Raw genomic sequence first — 20,277 nt, 5'->3', positions numbered from 1 at the left:
CCCCCAGCCTCCTAATAGGTTTCCTTCCCAACATACCGTATTGCCTCCCAGGAAACCCCAAAGTAGTGCTTTTCACCCAAAGCACTCTTCTCCTTTCATAGATGGGGAGCCAACCTGCCCCACCCCTGCCTGGCGGCAGCAGACTCAGGCAACACGTCCGATACACGTCCTGTCTCCCTGCTCTGTGGCTCTTGGGCTGGGACTCGTTGCCCTGGCAGAAGACCATGACTCAGAGATGAGTCTTTCGGTGCTTCAGAGAGGGTCAAGGTCAACGGGGGTGGGGGTGCTGCCAGGTTCCACACCTGCATTCCATCTTTAGAATACTTGCTGGTAACAGAAACTGGATATTCTATTGGTTTATGTCCCCTCCACCAAAATGTTCCACAACATCAACAAAAACAGCTGCCAATCTCTGAGCCCTTTCCTTGTGTTCACATGATTTCACGCTGAAAACAAGGATATTGAAGGCAGTTAAGATCGACAGGACCAGGTCTTGGGCTGCAGCGACCTAAGGGCACAATTTAAACTTACATATCAGGTCTCCACTTGAACGCATGAACAAAATACGCTGATCCCGCCATGAAATGCTAACTTCGCACTTGAACCTTTATTTTAATGAAATATTCAAGAACTATTTGTTGTTGTTCTATGCAACCAGGCACCGTGTTGAGAGTTTCAGGAGAACAAAGAAAAGTTTGACATAGTCCTGTATTCAGGTTCTGTAATACACAAGCCAACTTAAGAGACATGGTGTGCTGCCAGGGACCTACAAGTTAGCATGTTTCCATTGTTTCCCCTAATTTACACATATTTATTAACCGTGCAAACGTGAATATAGAGAAAACTGCGGCTTGAGTCAGTAAGTCAGTAGAAGGACAGAAGTAAAACCAGACAGGATTCTCAGTAGGTATTTAACGCACACCGATTCTCACGCACTGCAATCAATTACTGAGCATCACGTGGGTGTTGTAACCCACACAGAGCCCTATAGGTGGCTACCGTCACTGCACAGATGGGGACACCGAGGCTTGAGAGGGTTGAGGAAGTGGCCCAGGGCCACACGGCTAACAGGATGCAAACACAGGCTGGCCCACGCTCTTCATTTCACCACAACGCTGAGGGAAACCTGACATTGGCCCTGCCCTCAAGGAGTTTACGAGTCATGCAAGATGGACCTTACGCTAAGAAAATGGTCATGTGACCGACATGAATGCTCAGGGCAGCAACTACACAGCCATCTCCTCTCTACAAGGGGCTACTCCTCAAAGGGACACCCAAGGGACGGACTCCATACTGAGTGTCCCCGCTGGCACACCTATACGACAGGTTCAAAGGGAATGGCCTATGAGGCCCAAAAGAAGATTCGTGAGCCAGAGGTTAGGCCAAATCAGGGCTCAACGGGATACTTCTTCACTTAGGGTACCCTGCCATGTCATGAGGCACAGAGTCTGAGGGCCTGGGACCCTGGGCTGGGACACGGCAGGGAACCTCTAGGGGCTGTTGCCACAATAGGGCCGCAGAAGCTGGAGATGCCCAGTTAGGCCAGTGGGAACAAAGCAGGGCTGTGGCTGAATGTCCAGCGCACCACATCCTGGCATCTTCCTGGGCCCCGGAGTACAGCAAGTGCTGACGCATGTTCCTGTAACTGAATCTGATAAACTAGCACCAAAAATTACCTTTCTGCAAGTAGCGTTTATGCTGGCCAACATGTCTTCGTTACCCACTAGCGCTCTAGTCACCATTCTTTTAAAACGGTTTTAATTCGTCATGTCAGCTGCTGAAAGCAGTAAACTAATAATAAAAATTAAAAGAAATACAAACTAACACTGACTGAGTCACAACCATCTGTTATCTGATTTAGAAGAACTGTTATCCTCAGAAAAAAGTAGAGATTTATGTGTGATGATGGTCTTTAAAATGATAGGACGGAAGGCAAAATGGGAAACAGCGCTCAAATACAGTGGGGGGCTGGTTAAATAAATTGCCAAGGAATAGCACGGAGCATGAAAACAGCAGCTTCAGAGAACATTAACGATGTGGGGAAATGTTCACGATGTAATGCTGAGCATAAAGAAACAGGGTATAAAACTGGAGAGACAGCATGATTCCTACTTAGTAAAAGATGTATATTACCCGTGGACATAAAAGTAAACCGAGAGGTTCCAAGTCAATTGGCAGACAGCGGGGTGATTTATATTTTTCTCCTTTCTGTTTTCCCCCAGTTTCTACATTCTCTATAAGGACAAATGTATCTCCAAATACGTGTGGGATGTGACCACCAAGCCCACGAGGCTGTGCAGAGTCAGGGCCAGGCCTGCAAGCCCATCCTTCTCTGGGTTTGCCGCTTTGTCTTTGAGGAAGTTCCCGTAGAATAATACTGGCCACCAACTTCTCTTTTGGGACAAGGCACTAAGGCGCCAGATGGGCCAGGAATGTGCCGGACCCAGGAAGGAACCAGTGGGCCCTGCCCCAGAGCAGTGAGGGCCCCAAGATGGCAGCACGGTGACCTCTGCTTAATTTCACAGGTTTCCCAGGCTTTGGGAAATTAAAGGGGATTGGTCCCAATCTCAGAGGACACCACTTTCTGTAGCACTTTTATTGCACTGCCCTGGAATTTTCCCAGCTCTCGGGGAATCATGAGAAGAAAGGGGAGCTGGGAGCCAGTTAAGCAGACCATGCTGCCCCTCTCATCTGGCAGTGCTGTTCCCTTCATGCCATCTCGTGGTCTGGGTGCTTCTGGACTGGCCCCCTCTGGCCTCCCTACCCAGTCCCACTTCCTCACGGCCTGCAGAGAACTTTCTGAGGCCCACACTACCTATTGTGGTCCATGTCTCTCAGCAGCTGCCCGCTGCCTGGCAGGAAGAATGCAACCGTTCCAGCCTGGCACCCCAGTGCCTACCGACTCACTGCTCCGCCGCAGACCCTACACTCCAGGCACGCCACACTTCCTGTGACACAGAAGTCAGGGAAGAATCAGGTAGAGTCCAAATCATCCTTAAAAGTCCCTCAACAGCCCATAAAGCACATTTGTGTACACACCCCCACTGAACTGTAACTCTTACACACCAGGAATTCTTTATAAAAACTAAAGTTTAATCAATCCACTGCAGGAATGAGCATGGGTAACTTTTACATGCAGAGGGGTGGGGCACTGGGGTCGGATGACTAATTCTGAAGTGTTCCTGCTTGCCTGCAGGAACTACCCGCTCTCACAGAGGAAGCCTCTCTGAGCCTTAACATGTACGATTTCTTTGTTGCAGGGAGGATGAAGAGTCAGTTCTCAGCTCAGTCCACTGGTTAAATGTGAGTCTGATGGAAGTGCAGTGGATTTGCAGCTTCCCCCAAAACATCAGCTCTTTCACGCCGTCACAGCCTCGCAAAGATGTGAAGGTGCAAAGGCCTGGGATTTTCTCCTGCCTGTATCCTTCCTCCAAAAGTCTCTTACTCATCATTTAAGAGCCAACTCAAACATCACCTCCTCTTTGGTGACGCCCATGCTTTCCCTCATCGGCCCTTGGGCACCCACAGTTCTCTGTCTGGACTTCCAATAACATGGCTCAGATGTTAACTGCACCTTAATTATCTGTTTCCATGTCCACTTGTACTGAGCGCTAAGCTCTCAAGCACAGTCCCATCCAGCATGGCTCCTGGGTCCCGAGTGCGGAGCTTGCCACACAGCAGACCTCAGCCAGGCTGAGTGGAGGAGGAAGGAGTGAGTGACGAAGTGCAGATAAAAGCTGCAGAGCAGGCCCTGGACGTTCACTAGGTCTCACCTGTCTTTTGTCCCTGGCACAGGTAACCCTTCCTTGGCCAAGGCAGGTCCACCCTGGGCTGTGTCTTGAACTCCCCACCCCACTGGGGACGTGGATGGTTGTGTGCAAAACAGCCAGGAGACTGGCTGGAGGAGTAATGTCTAAAATACTTTGAAAATGCAAAGCCCTGCTATGGTTGTGTCAACACCAGCGAGGGGGCCACTGGTCCCGTCTGCAGAGCAGATGATAGCATTTTAATTGTTTCTATCTTTATCGCTTAGAGAAGTATACATAAAAAAAGTAAAAACAATTGAGGCTATGTTTAGCCCTTGTGTTTTCCCCCTTAGTTCAGGGAACAGAGAGCCATTTGTCGGGTTGGGTCACCAGACAAAAGAAACAGGAATAGAAGCAATTTTTAATGGCAAACGGCCCTGAGTATTAGGCCCCGACGGCAGGCTATACAAAGGAACTCGGTGGGGCTCCGAGGAGAGGATACGGGACGAACCCGCCTCTCCATTCAGTATCACTTCTGCACAAACAACTATAACTCTTTCAACAGTGACAAAGGCTGCGGACGTGGGGAGTCCACTGAGCAGGCGTCACTTGGTGCGGCGGGAAGGGTGTGGAGCTGGGCTCTAACCTCTGCTCTCCAAGTTACTTAATCTCTCAGAGCTTTGGTTTCCTCACCTAAAAAATGAGGGCGACAGATCGTAAGCACCTCGCAGAACTACGATGAGAACTAACCGGTTGCCTAGTGCAGGGCCTGCAAGAACCACAGCCATCACGAAGGTGGTGACGACACTGGAGAGAATGCTCAGAGAGCTGGGACTCAGCTCTTCTGCCCTTGGTACCAGTCTCGGTGGGTTCTGGCCGGAATGGGAGCTGTGTGCCACATCTGGATCTCTCAAAATGGGGTTTCGGGACCACTGACAGGAGCGTCCTATGGGGTTAAAATGCAGATTCCTAGGCCCAGTCCCTGACTTGGCAAACAGAATCTCTCCAAGTAAGGGCTTGCATTTTAATAAGTTCCTCAAGTTGGTTTACTGTAAAATTGTTGAGAATCACTGCTCTCGACCACCAGCTACACAGGGGCCTGGGTCCTCAGACACCTCTGTCAGGACGGCAGCCAGTCAGAGCACTCAGACACACCCAACCAAGAAGCTTCCAGAAGGCTGACGATTCCAGTCTCTGTAATCTGGACTCAGAACACCGCTGAAAGTGGGTGTTTTGGTGTTCGTTTTGGGCCAGAAAGCAGAACGATGGAGAATGACATCAGCCTTTTACACAGGGGGGGCAGGGCCCCAGCTGCACAGCATGTTCTGGATGGAGAACCGCTGGACAGAGCCTGAGAAGCCAACCTCGCTGTGAAGAGGAAGCGCCTGCGGCCTCCCAACTTCTCCCTGAGACAGCCTGTGGCCCCGAGGAGGTCCGGACACCAAGCCTCTGGCAGACGTGGGCATGGCATGATGGCACAGCCTGAGAGCCCAGGTACCAGCCAGCTCTACGCCATCCCCATCACGTTAATCTTCAGGGGCATCTCGAGTTTCTCTATCTCCCTGCTGAGCCTGTCTTCACAGGTTTGAGGTTGTACACAGGAATGTTTGTATGTATGTAGTGTAAACACACGCAACACTTTGCCTACAGCTGGAAGGGAAAACTATACAAAAATCCACACAAACCATCCAGTTGTCTCACAGGTGGAGTGACCAGGTGACCTCCAAGGTGTCCTTCAAAGCTGAGGCTCAATGACTGAGCTGGAAGTTTCTAGGAAGAGTTCCATCGGCCTGGGACGTACAAGAGAAGCCTCTGCCCACACACGTGGGGACAAGAACTCAGGTCCACCCTCCACCGATTTGGTCCTGTGATCCCGAGTAAGGAGGGCAGAGGTTGCTGGGTGCACAAATCTAGAGCTCAAAGAAAGAACGCTCTCAGAGAAACACAAATAGCATTCAACCGCAAATGTTCTTGTTTCCATTTCTGCCCTTAAACTTGAAGGGAAATTCCCAGGGGCCCCTACTCTTAAGGGACTACAAGCCTTCTGATGTTCTAACGACAGAGGAGATTTGCAGCCCTGGATCTCTCTGTGCTGTATCTTAGAGGCTGCCTTATGGGGACATGACCACAGCAGAATGTGGTTTCTAGAACAGGCTAAGCAGCCGAAGCACAGACCTGAGACTCTTGCAGCCTCCCAGGCCCGGGCAGCAGGCCTCCCGCCAGATCAAGACCGGCTGACTCATTCGTGGATTTCACACCTGTCTGCCTGGGCTATGAGGCTCTCTCCCCTGCCCTGCAGGCTGGGTCGTGCTAACTTGGTCTCGGGGCTGCAAGAACTCTAGGCTTGGTTTAAAGGTAGAAGCTCACCAACCCTTTCAATGGGAAACTCAAGAGAACTGAGATATCTTTCTGACGTTTTGCAAAGCTGATCTTATAAAAAGAACAAAGGGGAAAACAAGCAGGGTAATAACCTGAGTTATCCCACAATGGTGTCATCTATTTTTAAATGAACTTTAGAGCCCCTGGCCCCCTGGAGCACCTCTTTCCCTGTGTCACCAGAATGGAGACTCAATTCAGAGCTCTGTCAGGAAGAAAAAGTTCTCAGGCTTTACTGCCTCAGCCGGTGGTTGCGCCCTCTCGCCTGCGATGAATCATAAAATGTCAGTTGCATCTGGGGTTCAGGGGCAGTAACACAGGATGCCAGGGCACGAGGACAGCGACTGGAATGGCTAGAGGGAACTCCTCACCAGCCCCCATCAAGGGAGGCAGGGAAGCTGGCTCTGGGGCTCTGGGGGAGGCCAGAGAGGCTGGGGGGTTCAGAGTGGTTACAGGGCCTGGCCCTCATCAGCTGGGTGGGGGTGGCCCATGGCGGCTACCACTGCTTCTGGGAAGTCTTTGCTCTTGCAAAGAGGCCCTGTGGTCCCCAAACAGACAGTATAGGGGAGTAAAAAACACAGCAGACTGGGTGTTGGGAGCGTGGGCCTCAGTCAGTCTCCCCATCTGTAAGAGGCAGGGTGGACAGGGCCCTGTGACAGCCCTTTCAGGTCTGAGCCGACTTCCTCTCCAACCACAGGCCTCCAGGGGCATTTAAAAACATGTAGGGAAAAGCTTGCATTTGCAATGGCAACAAAAACTCTGAAGGGACAGAAAGGTATGGTTTATCGTCTCCTCTGGACTCCCACCCTAGTGGCAGGTGCACACAGAGTATACAGAGTGGGCATCTGCTTGTGATTCATCCCCAGATCAGTGCACAGAGAGCAAAGTGGGGCGCCATCACTCAGACGAGAGAACTGGCAGCTGGGAGAGCTATTCAGGAAGCTGCCGATAAACGCATTTTAACTGTTCATTAACTAACACAACACTGGGGTCCTTGCTGAAGCTGAAAAACAGCACTGGCGTGGACTCTAAGCAAGGACTGGCCTCGTGGGTGTCACAGCCCCACCCCCCACCCCAGCTTACTGGTGGGAACACCGAGCTTCAGAACTGCATCACATCCGGGCAATAGACACGCAACCGGCCAAAGGCAGAGCTGGCAATCCCATGGCCAGGTTCGTGTAGGTGGCCCAGGCTGCCTCCGAACTTGACCACCTTTCCATGTACAAGGGAAACTGGCCATGCACCGTAGTGGGCGGCACCCAAAACAAGCGTGGCAGCTGTCATTCCCTGTCCTCTGGCACTACTGGGGCCCCCTCCCCACCCCCAAGTCAGGCCAGCCTGGGTGAGAAGGCAGCCTGAGAGGTTCCCTTTTCACTTGTCACCGTAAACAGCCAGCACGTGCCAACTACACTTTGCACCTACTTCCATTCTGTACTTTATTCCTGAAACCAATAAATGGTGCAAGAAAAAACTTAAAGCGCTCTGGACAGACAAGTCTTAAACAAAACCTTATACTATTTTAGAGACTCAAAAACATCACATATATGACCACAATACATAAAAATAAATTAAAAATAAAAAGTAAATTTCTAAAAATCATACATAGGCATACTTGTATATGGATGTATTTTTTTGTTTTCCATTACAGTTGACACTCAGTATTATTTTATATTAGTTTCAGGTGTATATGGATGTCCTTTTAAAAATGAAAACAAGGTTCACTCTAGCCTGTTTTCGTTAATAATCAGTATCTTGTAGAGGGCCCTGGTCCATGCTCAGATTCAAAATGGCCACCTCTGAGAAGTGGAGAAAGCGGCACAGACCCGAGATTGGGCCCAAGTAGCTCTGGTTTTGTTACTGCTATTGCTCATTTTGTTGCAGTCGTGTATTTGTTCTAAAAAATCTGAAATGCTCAACCTCCAAATGCCAGCTTTTTCATACGAGGTGCAATCACATTCCACTTGCAATGACGAATAGTGGTGGAGTTAAAAGACCAAAGTGACATGTTTTTAGTGCTGCACGGCTCAACGCAGCCAACTGGTTTCCCCTGTAGAAATTAATACAGAGCGTGCCCCCGGGAACAACCCTTTTATGTATAGAGTAGACTTTAACAGCCGAGTAATTAAACATGGAAAGTAAGGGCTTATAATTAAAACGCTTGACAAACCTGAACCAAGTGGCACAAGTAGGGCTGCTGTAATATTTTTACAATTCCTTTTTATACATAATGTATGATCCTTCTGCTCAAGTTTCCTCTATGTTCTTTGCCTGTGAAATAATTTACATTAATAAATAATTTACTGCCATAACTCCTAAAGCAATTATGGGTTTTCATCCAATTTTTTTTCAGCACATGAATTGTTTTGTTCTTTGTCGACTCGTATTTACATGCCTTTTCCTAGTGGCCTTTTTGCAATAATTGGAATTACACTCACTTTCTCACATATTTGATTTCCAGGTCTTCTCCTTGCCTGAGAGGTGGGGAAAATGGCATGTGTAGTGCGCACTGTCCCTGCAATACAGAACTCATTTAATGGGTGCGCTTAGCCAAGGGTGGCAGCAAATGGAGCCTGCTCGCATCCCACTTGCCCTGTTTCACAAAAACTAAACTAGTACATGTGTGGCCTGGGTCGGCGTGAAGAGGCTTCTCCGTGGCAAATGACGAGGACCTGGAGGGAGCCACGCACTGAGGATTCATGTTCAGCCCCTGCCTCTCCCAGCGCAGAATTCTCTCCGGCGCAGAACCCACTAGAAATCATGCCCAGCAATGGGCTGGCTCGCCTGCCTGGCTGGCTGACCAGCGGGTGGGCCACACCCATGAAGCTGCTACCTGACCAAGGTTTCCTGTGTCAAGAACACAAGAAGCAGCGATGCACATGGCTCTTGCCCACAGAAGCTGTTTGCAGAAGAAATTCCAGCTCAGCACAGAAGATGTGCTGGGGAGGGTCTGGGAGGTGAGAAAGGAAACCAAGAGGCAAAACACTGCCTCTGCTGGAAGGGCCCTGTGATGACAGCGCTGGGCTGCAGCCTGACCAGGGTGTTAGGCCCTGGCACAGAGCAGGCCTGGCAGCTGTCCGGCTCCCCTCTGCCCTGCCTCTCCCATGCACAGCTGGCCCACCTTTGTCCTCTCCCCTACTTCTCCACTTTGGAAAAGCACAAAACCACTTCTTTCTATCAAGTTCCCAAATTTGGGGGTGAGGGACAGCTCACAGTAAGGGAAGAGGGAAGTACTTAAAAAAAACAACAACATTGCTATGAACACTCGATTATACTCGTAGTAGCATTTTACCTAAGTGGGTGCAAGGAGGCTGAGCTACTTGAAAGGGTGGCTCTTTAAGAGGAAGCAAACAGGCCACCGCCCTCCCCACCCTAATGCGCTTGCCTGAATTTTCTTCAGAACATTTACGAAACTCCAACTCTTACTGGCTCCCAGTTAGGACCCTGCATGGGGACTTAGGAGGGACATGACTGAGTCACAGGGCCAAGCTGTCTCCAGCTCTCGCAGGAGAAGTCCACTGATCAGGGCCAGAACACAAGTCCTTTATCTCCAGCTGACAGGCAGGGGTTTGGTGATTATAACAATAAGACATTTCGTCTTCGCTGAGCATTGTGCAGCCCTGGAAGGGCCTAAAACCCTCTTGCAAAGTGTGGCTGGACTCACAGGGTGTTCCCTGCTATTGAAAAGCTGGCACGTCTAAGATGAAATATCGCTGCCTGGGTACCCTCCTAGTTTATCATGCAGGGCGAAGCCATACCTGGATCACAGGTGAAATGGGCAGGAGCAGTCACCTGAGCTTCCACCAGCACAGAGGCTTGGGAAGGCCTAGGACAGCTGACATTCCCGCCTCAGCAAGCACAGGAAACGGATGGAGGCGGGAGGGCTGAGCCAACCCTCCTGCGTGCTGCTGTCTCTTTAAGTCCCACAAACACCTGCGATCAGCAAAATGAGGAAACCACGGCTCAGGAAGATGGGCTGATTTGCCCACAGCTCTGAGGACCTGCTGTTGGCACAGGGCTGGTTCACGCTACCCCAGCACCAAGTGCCTGACACAAAGCAGGTACTCAGTAAACACCTGCTAGGACCAGCCACTGCAATGGACAAGCAGCCTTGGTGATGTGCATTGTTAGGTGGCTCAGGGGCTTCCTGAATCAAGGAGGCGCTTAGCAACAGGAAGATGAGCATGTGGCAGAGATAGATACCGAGAAGGAGGAGGGGACGCCATGGACCCCTGCCCGAGCCAGCAGAGCAGGAGGGACACGGAGCCCATGGTGAGCGATCCTGAAGAACCACTCTGCAAACGAGAGCCTGCGGAAGCGGCAGCACAGGCCTTCTTGGAAACCCTGGGCCGGAGAGAGGCCTCCCGAGTAGAAAGCAGCAGCAGGGCTCCGCAGGCTCAGATGGACGCCACTGGGAATCCGGAAGGACTGCCTCACTCCGTGTGCCTGTCCCCAGGGCCTCTGCCTTGGTCCCTGAGCCTAAGGGTCTTTCCCCACAAGATATAGGTGATGCGCTCACCTATACCTCCTCCCCAAGGAAGCCCAGATGGCCCCTTTGTTGGGCGTGGAGGCCTCTGCAGGGAGCAGGATGCTCACCGTAGGTGGCAGCCCTCTTTGTCACCTATTACTAAGGACTGCTCATGCTGCGCCAAGCTCCTTACAAACATTACCTCACATGGTCCTCACAGCAAGCCCACGAGGCAGGGGCTATCACAACAGCCGTATTGCTGAGGAGGAAACTGAGGTTGAAAAAGTTCAGGAGTTCATAGTGCCTATGAGTCCAATACCACCCGTTATGAACCCACAAGAGCTCCATTATGCTGCACTCAGTGCAAAGGCCCAAACGTCTGTTGCAGGGGCAGCCCTGAAATAAAGACCGATGTCTCCACAACCCGGTTTACTGGTCTGGCCCGGTTTGCAGTGGACGTCCAGGCTGGGGTGGGGGCTGGCCGTGCCAGAGGAAGGCAGCTCAGCGGGAGCTCAGTGGTGAGTCAGGCCCCAAGGGAGCTGGGAACCACCAACAAGGTGTTCAAGAGAGTCCCACATGGAGACAGGCCTCAGAAGAGTGTCACATGGGTAGACCAAGGCCAGATGATCTCCCTGTTTCCATTTCCTCTGGTGCCAGCATCAAGAGGACAGCCCGGGCTCTCCCTCAGAGCTGTGGCTTGTGACTGAGAGGACAACAATCTTCTTTCTCCCCTGACCTGGGTCCAACTCTGCCCATCGAGGGACCTGGGAGGTCACATCACGAGGCCTTGGTTTCCCCCATGTGAATGGAGTGCCCCCACCCGCCCCTGAAGCTGCTGCAGAGTCGAGGAGATCCTGCGTGTTAAGAAGTGTGGCCCAGCACCCCCCACCCTCATCATGCCTCCTACAGGAGCTGGGTCTAAAGAAGAGGAAGAAAACACTGTTCACAGAGGGAAGGGCCGAGGAGGAGGCCAGGAAGACTGTACACGGCCCTGCGAAGACAAACCTGAAATTTGAAAGCCCACAGGCGTTACCCATCGTGGAAGCCTGGCTGCTGCCTCAATGCAGACATCACAGAAACTCATCGTCAGGTGTCCCCGAAGGGTGCAGGAGTCACAGAGAGACAGACAGTGAAAGGAGAAACGGTGCCTCATCATCTGGAGCATGAGAACTCAACACAGTCAATTTCAGCCCCTTATTAAAAACGGTAATTCACACTTGCATGAGAACGGGACTGAGGCAACCTTTCTGGAAAGCCTGTCAGCAGCATGAAGCAAGAGGCTTAAAGCCGACCCGACCCTGCCCTCCGGCCCTTCCACCCCACTCCTGGGGACTGCCCTGCGGAACACCCAGAAGGCAGACGAAGCGGAGACACTTAGTCACTGCTAATCACAACAGCCAACAGAACGCCCTGCCACCCAACAGGCACACAACAGTTACATCACGAAGCACATTTGAAGACAGCGACACAATGGAGAACCAGACACTCATTAAAATGTACAGAGTGGACAATTTTAATGCTGTGGGGAAATGGTGGCAACTACTACCGGTACCGAGTGAAAAAAGCAAGAGACATTTTTTTTGTGTGTATATAAGTTCATGTAATCATATGTTCATCATGGACTTGGCTGCGAACAAAAAAATACACCAAAATCTGAACAGTAGTTTTCACTGGGGCCATGGGAGATTTTTATTTCATACTTTATACTATGGTGTGTTTCCTGAGTTAAAAAAGGGAACACGGCTACTTTAGTAATCAGACAGAAACTCAGTGTTGTAGTGGGAATGACATTTGTAAACCGCACACCAGTGACTGTCCCGGCAGCCCCCGTTACCACTCCAGCACCGCTGGGACCAAAATAGTTATAAAACACACAGAAGAGTCCCAACAGCTGCTCTTTGTGCCTGCGTCCAGCAGTGCCCTTAGCGTCTCACCTGGAGGACTCAGGCCCTGGCGGAAGGACTGCTCACAGCCACCTCGGTTACTCACCCATAATTCCACAAGAGAAAAGTGTCGGTCCGTGACTCATCTTCTTTGGCGTGTGCTGAAAACAACCAGAAAAGCTATTCACTCTTCAAGTCATAAGAAGAAGCACGTCTGCACATGACCCTGCACTGATCCCTTGCTAAAGTCACAATTAGAGGGGTGACCGCCTTTTGCCGACGTCAGATTAGGGAAAAGAGAGAAAAGTATTAAAAGAGACAACGTCTGCCCATAATCAGGCCTGGACTCTTTGTCCGAAGTCTCCAGTGAGTTATGGTGTCCATCAAACTAATGGGCTTCAAAACCCACAAGAAAGCAGCATGACTTGTGACACTGGGGGACTTTTCCATGCGAGTGGTATGGAGGAGGGCGCGGGAGGAAGTGTGATGTGCCCAGTTCACCGAGTTGGGCTGAGAAGAGGCCTCCTCACATCCCAGGCGGGGACAAGAGGGGACCTCGGGTGCAGCAAGAAGCTCGAGTGCTGAGCAGAGACACCTCCTGCCCCCCCCCGCCCCCCCGCCCCTCCCTTCAAGTGAGAAGAACAGCTCTTCCCTGTGTTCGCAGCAGCACGGGGTGAAGTGCAAGAGGGTGGCCCCGCCCTGCAGGCCACTTGGTGATGAGGTCCCCAGATCCTCTCTGAACTGAAAGAGCAACTTGAAAATTCTGTTTGTTCTCAACATACAGCTATGGCTTCTGAGCTCCTTGGCACCGTGTTTCCACAATGGTCTCCCTCCCCATGGTGAACACGCTGCATCTCCCCTCAAGCCCACAGCTGGCCTTGGCGGAGCGCTACGGCCATCGGTGAGGAACAGGCCAGCGAGGCCCAGAGGGCCCCAGTCCAGGCACTTGCTCCGCAGCTGCACAGGAACCTGAGCGTGGACACTGCCGTCCCTTGTGCCAGCTGAGGCCCAGGTCAAGAGGCCTATCCTGACCTCTGGGGAGGGGGGGGACACTGTGCCCACTGGGGCCCCAGGAAGAAGCGTCTGGCGCACTCACTCACTCACACATTCATTCATTCATCCACTCACCTAACAAAGCTGTACTGGTAATTATTTAAGTTACATGCAGGCCGTGCTAGGGGTTGGTCATGTGACAGGAAAAAAGCTCTAGCTCGAGGAGTCAGCTGGTCACAGAGGCCCCAGGGAAGCCCCAGGACATGCAAGGCTTCTAGTCTAAGAAGTGGGGGGAACCTAGGCCCTGGCTCTTTAAGGCCTGCAAGGGTGAGGGTGGGGCCGCCTAGGAACACCTGGCCCACCCAGATAAGAGGGTGGCAAGCGCCTGGCACCAGCTCCCCACCCCTGTCCCCAGCTGCCTGATTCCGGGGTCTTTGCCCTCCGTCAGATACGTGGTCATCCAATCAGGTTATTAGGGTCCATCCTGAGGAGCCCTGGGCAGAGACGAAGGACAGCGCCTCAGCCCACAAGAAGCTCCCATTTCGTAGAGGACACCGTCAGAGACAAGCCACTACACAGAGAGTGGGACGGGGAAAGATAACCAGCCTGTGGGTGCTGCGTGCGGGAGGTCAAGGCTGGTTTCCTGAGGAGACACTACAGCTGGTGCTGAAGGCCCAGCTGGTGCGGGGGGTGGGCAGTCCTCCGCCAGTCCCTCCTCCTCCACGTAAAACACTCTTTATACTTGCAGGACAGGTGGTCCCCTTGAGTTCCAGAGACTTAACCATCTAATCTACATGTGTCGGGGGAAAGGGCGGGCTGTGACCACCTCCCTCCCCACTGACTCGGTTAATGCAGCAGGATACACACTGAAAGCCCATACCAAAGTCACCCAATGGAGAGCAGGTGACAAACTCGAGAGCTCTGCTGTGTTCAGAGAGAGAAAAGCTGGGCTTGCCTGCTGAGGGAGACAGTCCAACACCCCAGCACAAAGCACACACCCACTGGGGAACCGCAGCAGGCAGCCCACCCTCGTGCTTGGTGGCAGGGGGCAAAGCTACCTAGGCTGGGAGCCCCCAGAAACCCAAACCAGAATCGGGCCATGGACTGCAGAAGACAGCGAGAAGCCTGGAGTGGCCGGTTGGCTGCACTGCGATGCAGGGGCCACTGAGGAGGGCTTGGGGTCCCCAGACAACAGCAGGAAACCAACAGTGGGCCAACCTGCCAACGCATCCCTGCTCGCTGGCCTTGTTCTTCCTCTGAGCTGTGTTCCAGACAGAGAGCGCCTCGGGGCCTGCCCAGGCAAGGTGAACACGTGATGGGCACAACAGCTGCTGGGGTCCGTACCCACAGAGGAGAGCCACTGGGCCAGCGCATGGGGGCTCTCCAGGCCCGCGTTCACTCATTATCACTCATTCAGTGGCTCAGCGTTTGCTGCAGAGCCGTGTCTCAACTTGGAGAACACACACTTGGAATGCCCTGCTGTCCTGCTCAGGACACCACCACCCTCCGCTGAGACTAAGCCAGTCTCCTAACTAGTCCCCTGCCTGTGCCCTGAGCCCCGGGTCCATTCTCCACCCAGACCCAACAGAGGCCAGCCCACATTGTTCCTCTGTTTACCACCCTCCAAGGACTTCCCACAGCAACCAGAATAAAATTCAGGCCGCCCCCTCTCCCCACAGCCCACCAGACCCATGTGAGCCAAGCATGGTGTCCACAACCCTCACTCAACCCATCCTGTCCCCCCTCACGCAGCTCTGTGGGACCAGCCAGCTTGCTGCTGCCTCAGGCCCTTCGCGGTGGGGTCTTTACAAGATGGGCTCTGGGTCTCATTCCTGTCACGCGGCCTCCTCAGCGGCCTGCCCTGAGCACCCGGCTGAAAGGCGCTGGCCCCCATTGTGCTTACTTCACACGGCCTTGTTTAGCTTTTGCATCGCCTGCGTCACTTCATTCGCTTCTGTGCCTATTCTCTGCTTCCCCCAAGACTCAACCTTCTCGAGGCTGCTGTCTTGTCCACGATGTTCCCAGCACACAGCAGGCGCCACGGGACTCTCTGGTGACTGAACGCTATGGCCAGCTGTCAGCCCAAGCTGGTCGTGCTGCCACAGGCCCGGCGGATGTGGGGCCAACGGAAACGATTTCCACTGGCCAGGACCCGCTGGGCTCACGCCAAATTAAAACTCAGGGGGAAGGGGAGACAGCAGCAGGTGGACAGAGTCGGGGGGTGACCCTAGGTGGGCCCAGGCTCCTCACGCGGCCTCTGACTCTGCACTCAAGGACGCAGGTGGACACTGAGAGTTTACAACTTGAAGGAAGCCCTTCCCCTGGTTCCCCGTTGTAGGGGAGCCCCACTCCTGGTTTCTTCATTGAGCATGTGAAACCGTACAGACTCATGGTGCAGCGCCCCTTCTTCAAACAGCACCCCAACTCTGCACTGGGGCTCCTCCCCTCCCTCACTGGGGCGTGTCATGGTGAGACTGGGCCTCGGTGTCCCCGGCATGGGGTGGGCACAGGACACAGGCATGGCTGACCAGACACTCGTCACTCCAGGGCTCTGAGTTCTGGACCAAGGGGGTGCTGGGGCTGCTTCACCCAGTGGGACGCCCTGAGCCTGCCGTGAGCACCTGCTTCCCAAGCCACCCAAGCTGCCCCATCCCTGTCTTTTCTGGGGCTTCATTCGCCAACTCCTCTCCAGGCCTGCAGTTCTCTGCCAGTGCTCACGGGGTCCTCTTTGCGTGTCAAGTTAGCCAGAAATGGTCTCCTGCTTACAACTGAGGAACCCCAGCCGATTTCATGCTGGGCTTCAAGAGGCTTGTGTTTAAGGAAGCCACGCAACCGCTCCAAGTGGTGCTTTGGTGGAGGTTTTCAGGACCATGAGGAAATATTTACAAGTTAAACTTACTTATATAGTGTAGTGTAGTTTTTTGGGTTTTTTTGGTTTTTGGTGGTGTGTTTTTGTTTGTTTGTTTGTTTTTCACAAAATGCAGCTTTCTCCTCTTTCTTTTCCTTCTTCCTCTTCTTGATGGTCAATTCAGGCAAATGGGTTTGCGTATGTAGAGAATTTCCCTCAAAGTCATGATGGGGAAATGCTGACCGAGAGGACGGTGGCAATCTGAAGGCCAATCATGAAGCCTGAACTCGTTATGGGCTAATTACTTCCCCCTGGGCTTTGTGCCGCCTGTTGGGGTAGCTGAAGAAACCAGGAAATAAACAGTGGGATCAGGGCCCCCCATCTTGCTTTCTGAGCCCTGTCTGAGGCTGGGCCGGCGGTGGGCAGGCCTGAACATCCCGTACCTGACAGCTTCCCAGGGTGTCAGGTCCCAGGCACACCCCAACCACTGGCAGGTTTCCCAAGGTCCAACACCGCCCGAGCTTCCCACTGGGCTCCAGGTGGTCCAGAGCCGTTGTATTCCTAGTATACCCAACACATGATAAAATCCCCACTGTCTGTGCCATTCTGCAGCCGGCCTCTCTGCCCCTTTGGACCCCCTGTGGGAAGGTTGATCCGATCCCTACCTATGTGGTGAGGCCCCACAGGCCCTGGGGGGACTCACCCTCTGAGGTTTCCCAAGACACTCAGTGTGCACACAGACGTGCACAGACGTGCACACAGGCCCTGGCTGGTGTCTGCAGTGACATAGGACAATGAGCACAGCCCCCCTGGTATTTCCCCCACTGGGAAGCCTCTGTTTCCAAGCCTCCCCCAGGGCAGGGCCTGGTCTCAGGTCAGGAGAGAAGGTTCTGGAATTGGATCTTCCATGGGAAAGGCAAAAGCTGCAAATCAAACTCTGACTAAGGAAAGAAGCCCTGACTCAAATAAAGACACGATTCAGGCCTTTCTGTAATGAGGAACTGGCTCAGCAAGTACGGCAAAGCCGTCTCCGCACATGCCCATGCTTCTTCTTCCTTTCTTCTGCAGATGACTGACTAAAGCGGTCGCGTCCCTTTTTCCTTTCCCTGATGCAGTGTTACAGGGAACCGCAATGCCGCGTGGACAAGATCATACTCATGCACATGAGGGGAACAAGCGGGGACCCCAGCCTCCAAAAGGGAACATGGTGAGACCATGGCCGTGGAAAGCAGAAGGGAGAGGCAGACCCGAGCAGCAGAGAAGCTGAGAAGGAAGCAGCGTGTCTGGGGCAGACAGCCGGTGGTGGCCCTGGCTCCCCGGACTTCAGGGTTGGCTCAGGCATGGACGACGGGCCCCTTGGCGTCTGCTTGCCCCGGGAAAAGGCACCGGACTGCCTCGGACTCTGCATTTCTGAATTCAAACTTCAGCCCAGCCTGTGGCCTGCCAGGGATGCTGGCTGGGGCTGTTGAGCCCAATGCCAAGTCCGGGTGACCGGGAATATGAAGACCCTCGGTTCCCAGGCAGCTGGGTGCAAGGCCTGACGTGGCCACTAACTCTTCCAACTGAGCAAGTCACTTAGCCTTGGCACGCTGATCTGACAAGCGCAGAAGGAAGGGCCTGCTCCACAAACCAGTGTCGGCTGTTGTGGGAAATACCACGAGGCTGGGAAAGGGCGGCTGCCTGGACCCACACTCCGCCTCCGCCCTGGAGCGATGCACCCCCAGCTCCCGCTGGTCTCCAGACTTGACAGAGGCTTGGGAGTTTCTGGGGAGACAGCTGGGCCTGGCCAGGAACATGGTCAGCCTGGTGCAAGAGAACAGACCCTCTGCCTGAGTGTGAGCGTGTGGGAAGGAGCTGGGGAATGCTGCTCCCGAGGTCAAATGTCTGGGCTGCCTGCCAGTAGCAGCAGCTAATGTTAGAACACTAGAAGGAAGAGACCGCTCGGCAGAGGAAAGCGGCCGGCGGCGGAGTGGGGCAAAGGGGAACCCAGTGTGGGCATCGCTGCCCATTGTGCAAGCCCAGCCAGCTGGGCCAAGGCAAGGCCCCCAGCCACCTCTCCCTGGAGAAAGGCAAAACCTACGGAGCGCTCTCAGTCCTTTTTTCTGTTCTTCCTCTCTTTCTCTCGAGAGTAGAGGCAGTCACGTTGTCAGCAGCATTTAGTTTGCAGAAAAAGGAGAACCAACACCATTAAATGGGCTCCTAAGAAGACGGGGAGGGGGCTGGCCAGGCCCAGGAGAGCACCTGTGGGCCTCTCCTCACCCCGTGTTTCAAGGCTCCCCCCCCCAGGTGACTTTCACCTGCAGTTTTGGACTTTCTCTCCTCACTGCTGTCTCTCTGAGATCTGTCGCCACAATTCCAAGGTGGCCTGTGGTGATTCACATTTTCTTTTGTAATCTTAAACCCCCACTTCTGTTATCTTCTTAGTCTGATTAGAAAACAAAAGAGAAATGCTTTTCCACCTTTCCTGTTATTATCTTGATGGTATTTACATGAGGATGATGTTACCAGCTTAGGAAGCTGAAGCAAAACCCCCACTAACTTCCTCTCACCCTCACTGGCTGCTGAGAGCAAACTCTCACATCAGTGTATCTCACATTCCGTGTGGTGGATGTCTCCACTAGACTGAGATCACTTGGGGTCTTTCTTTGGTTGTTGAGCCCGTGGCACTGCCCAAGGCCTAGTGGAGTCCTGAGACTACAGCCTCAGGAGCCAGGCTGGGCTGTGCGTGCAGGTCTGGGGTGCAGGACACAAGTGCCTGGGCTTGCAGGCTGCATCCGGGCACCCTGCTCGCCAGCTGTGTGGCCTAGGCCCCCCATCCCCTGGGCTCTCAGAGCAGCAGTTTCCTGTCTGTGTAACAGGGTAGAGGTGGACGTACCCCTGCCCCTCAGCAGGGCGGGGGCAGGCTCCAGAGGAGGGAAGGGTGGTAGGACTTCTGCAAGCACCACACGGACGGCGCTTCCCGTCCCAAGCCGCTGGGACAGCTGCACTCCTGCCTGTCCACTGGCCCACACTGAGCTTCCTCCTGTGCAAGCAGAACCAGGCCAGGCCTGGACTGGGGCCAATAGCCTGTGAGGCGCCACCAAACTGACAATGAGAAAGCCCCCTTCCAAAGATGGCCACTCCTCACAGCTGACCTGCCCTTCTGGGACTTAAGGGGAGGGAAGAGTCCGAAGAGGACAGATGGGCCTGGAGCAGCCGATGACCTTCCAGGAAGGGGAGAGAGTCTGGGAAGACAGGGAAGACCCTAAGCCACATAGCAGCAGGTGGACCACACAGCCCTTCGCCATGACCTGTTTGCTGCCCTTGACCTCCTTTCTTTCCCTTTCCCCTCCCTTCCCTTCCCTTCCCTTTCCTGAGAAGATGAGTCTTCCTATCCCACTAGGGCTGTGAGGCCACACTCCTCCTGGCATGGGCTCAAGCCATGTCTATTCGAAGAACGGCTCAGCTGACCTCAGGCCCACACGCCCTGGAACCAGCTCCATGGCCAACCCCAGCCAGACTCGCCCTGGGATGGGACCAAGTTCAGCAGCAGCTGCTAAGGCCAACAGTGCAGCTCGACCCGGCAGGGATGCTCCCTTAGGACATCCAGAAGGCCCTCACCCTGACCGTCATTCCTTTCTGGTCAGAGCTACTCTAAATGTGTTCTTTAGATTTACCAGGAAAACACCCACCAACAACAGAAAAAGAGCAATCTCAGCAGCAGCCAGAAAGGGGCTAAAACAATGACAGGAGGAGAAGCTGGGCTACGGGAACGCACATTCATTCACTCTGCAAATGTCCACTGAGCACCTACCGTGTACTAGGCCTGGGCTTTAGGCACTGAGGATTCAGCCACAAGCAAGAGACAAAAATGCCTTTGTCACGCTCACATTCTAGTGCAGGAGTCATTCAACACACAAGATCCAAGTATTAAAAAGTGGTACCTGCCTAAGAAGGAACAGAGATGGGGAAAGGGGACAGAAAGGG

The 20,277-nt window shown here is 53.4% G+C and overlaps 1 protein-coding gene across 7 annotated transcripts in view; it reads right to left on the bottom strand.

The window, feature by feature from the left end:
* FAM53B (family with sequence similarity 53 member B) overlaps positions 1–20,277 on the bottom strand; it is a 114,874-nt gene that overhangs the window by 49,146 nt on the left and 45,451 nt on the right. For all 7 annotated transcript variants that reach the window (XM_019742162.3, XM_074338828.2, XM_019742167.3 and 4 more), the window contains exon 3: positions 12,577–12,631. In XM_019742162.3, the coding sequence (XP_019597721.2) occupies positions 12,577–12,631 (55 nt within the window). The remainder of the gene's footprint in view (positions 1–12,576; positions 12,632–20,277) is intronic.

The sequence above is a fragment of the Rhinolophus sinicus genome, chromosome 15 (assembly GCF_057876585.1).
Source record: "Rhinolophus sinicus isolate RSI-liver-muscle chromosome 15, RSI-T2T, whole genome shotgun sequence".
NCBI classification, from domain to species: Eukaryota; Metazoa; Chordata; class Mammalia; order Chiroptera; family Rhinolophidae; genus Rhinolophus; species Rhinolophus sinicus.
This window is presented reverse-complemented; position numbering and strand designations above follow the sequence as displayed.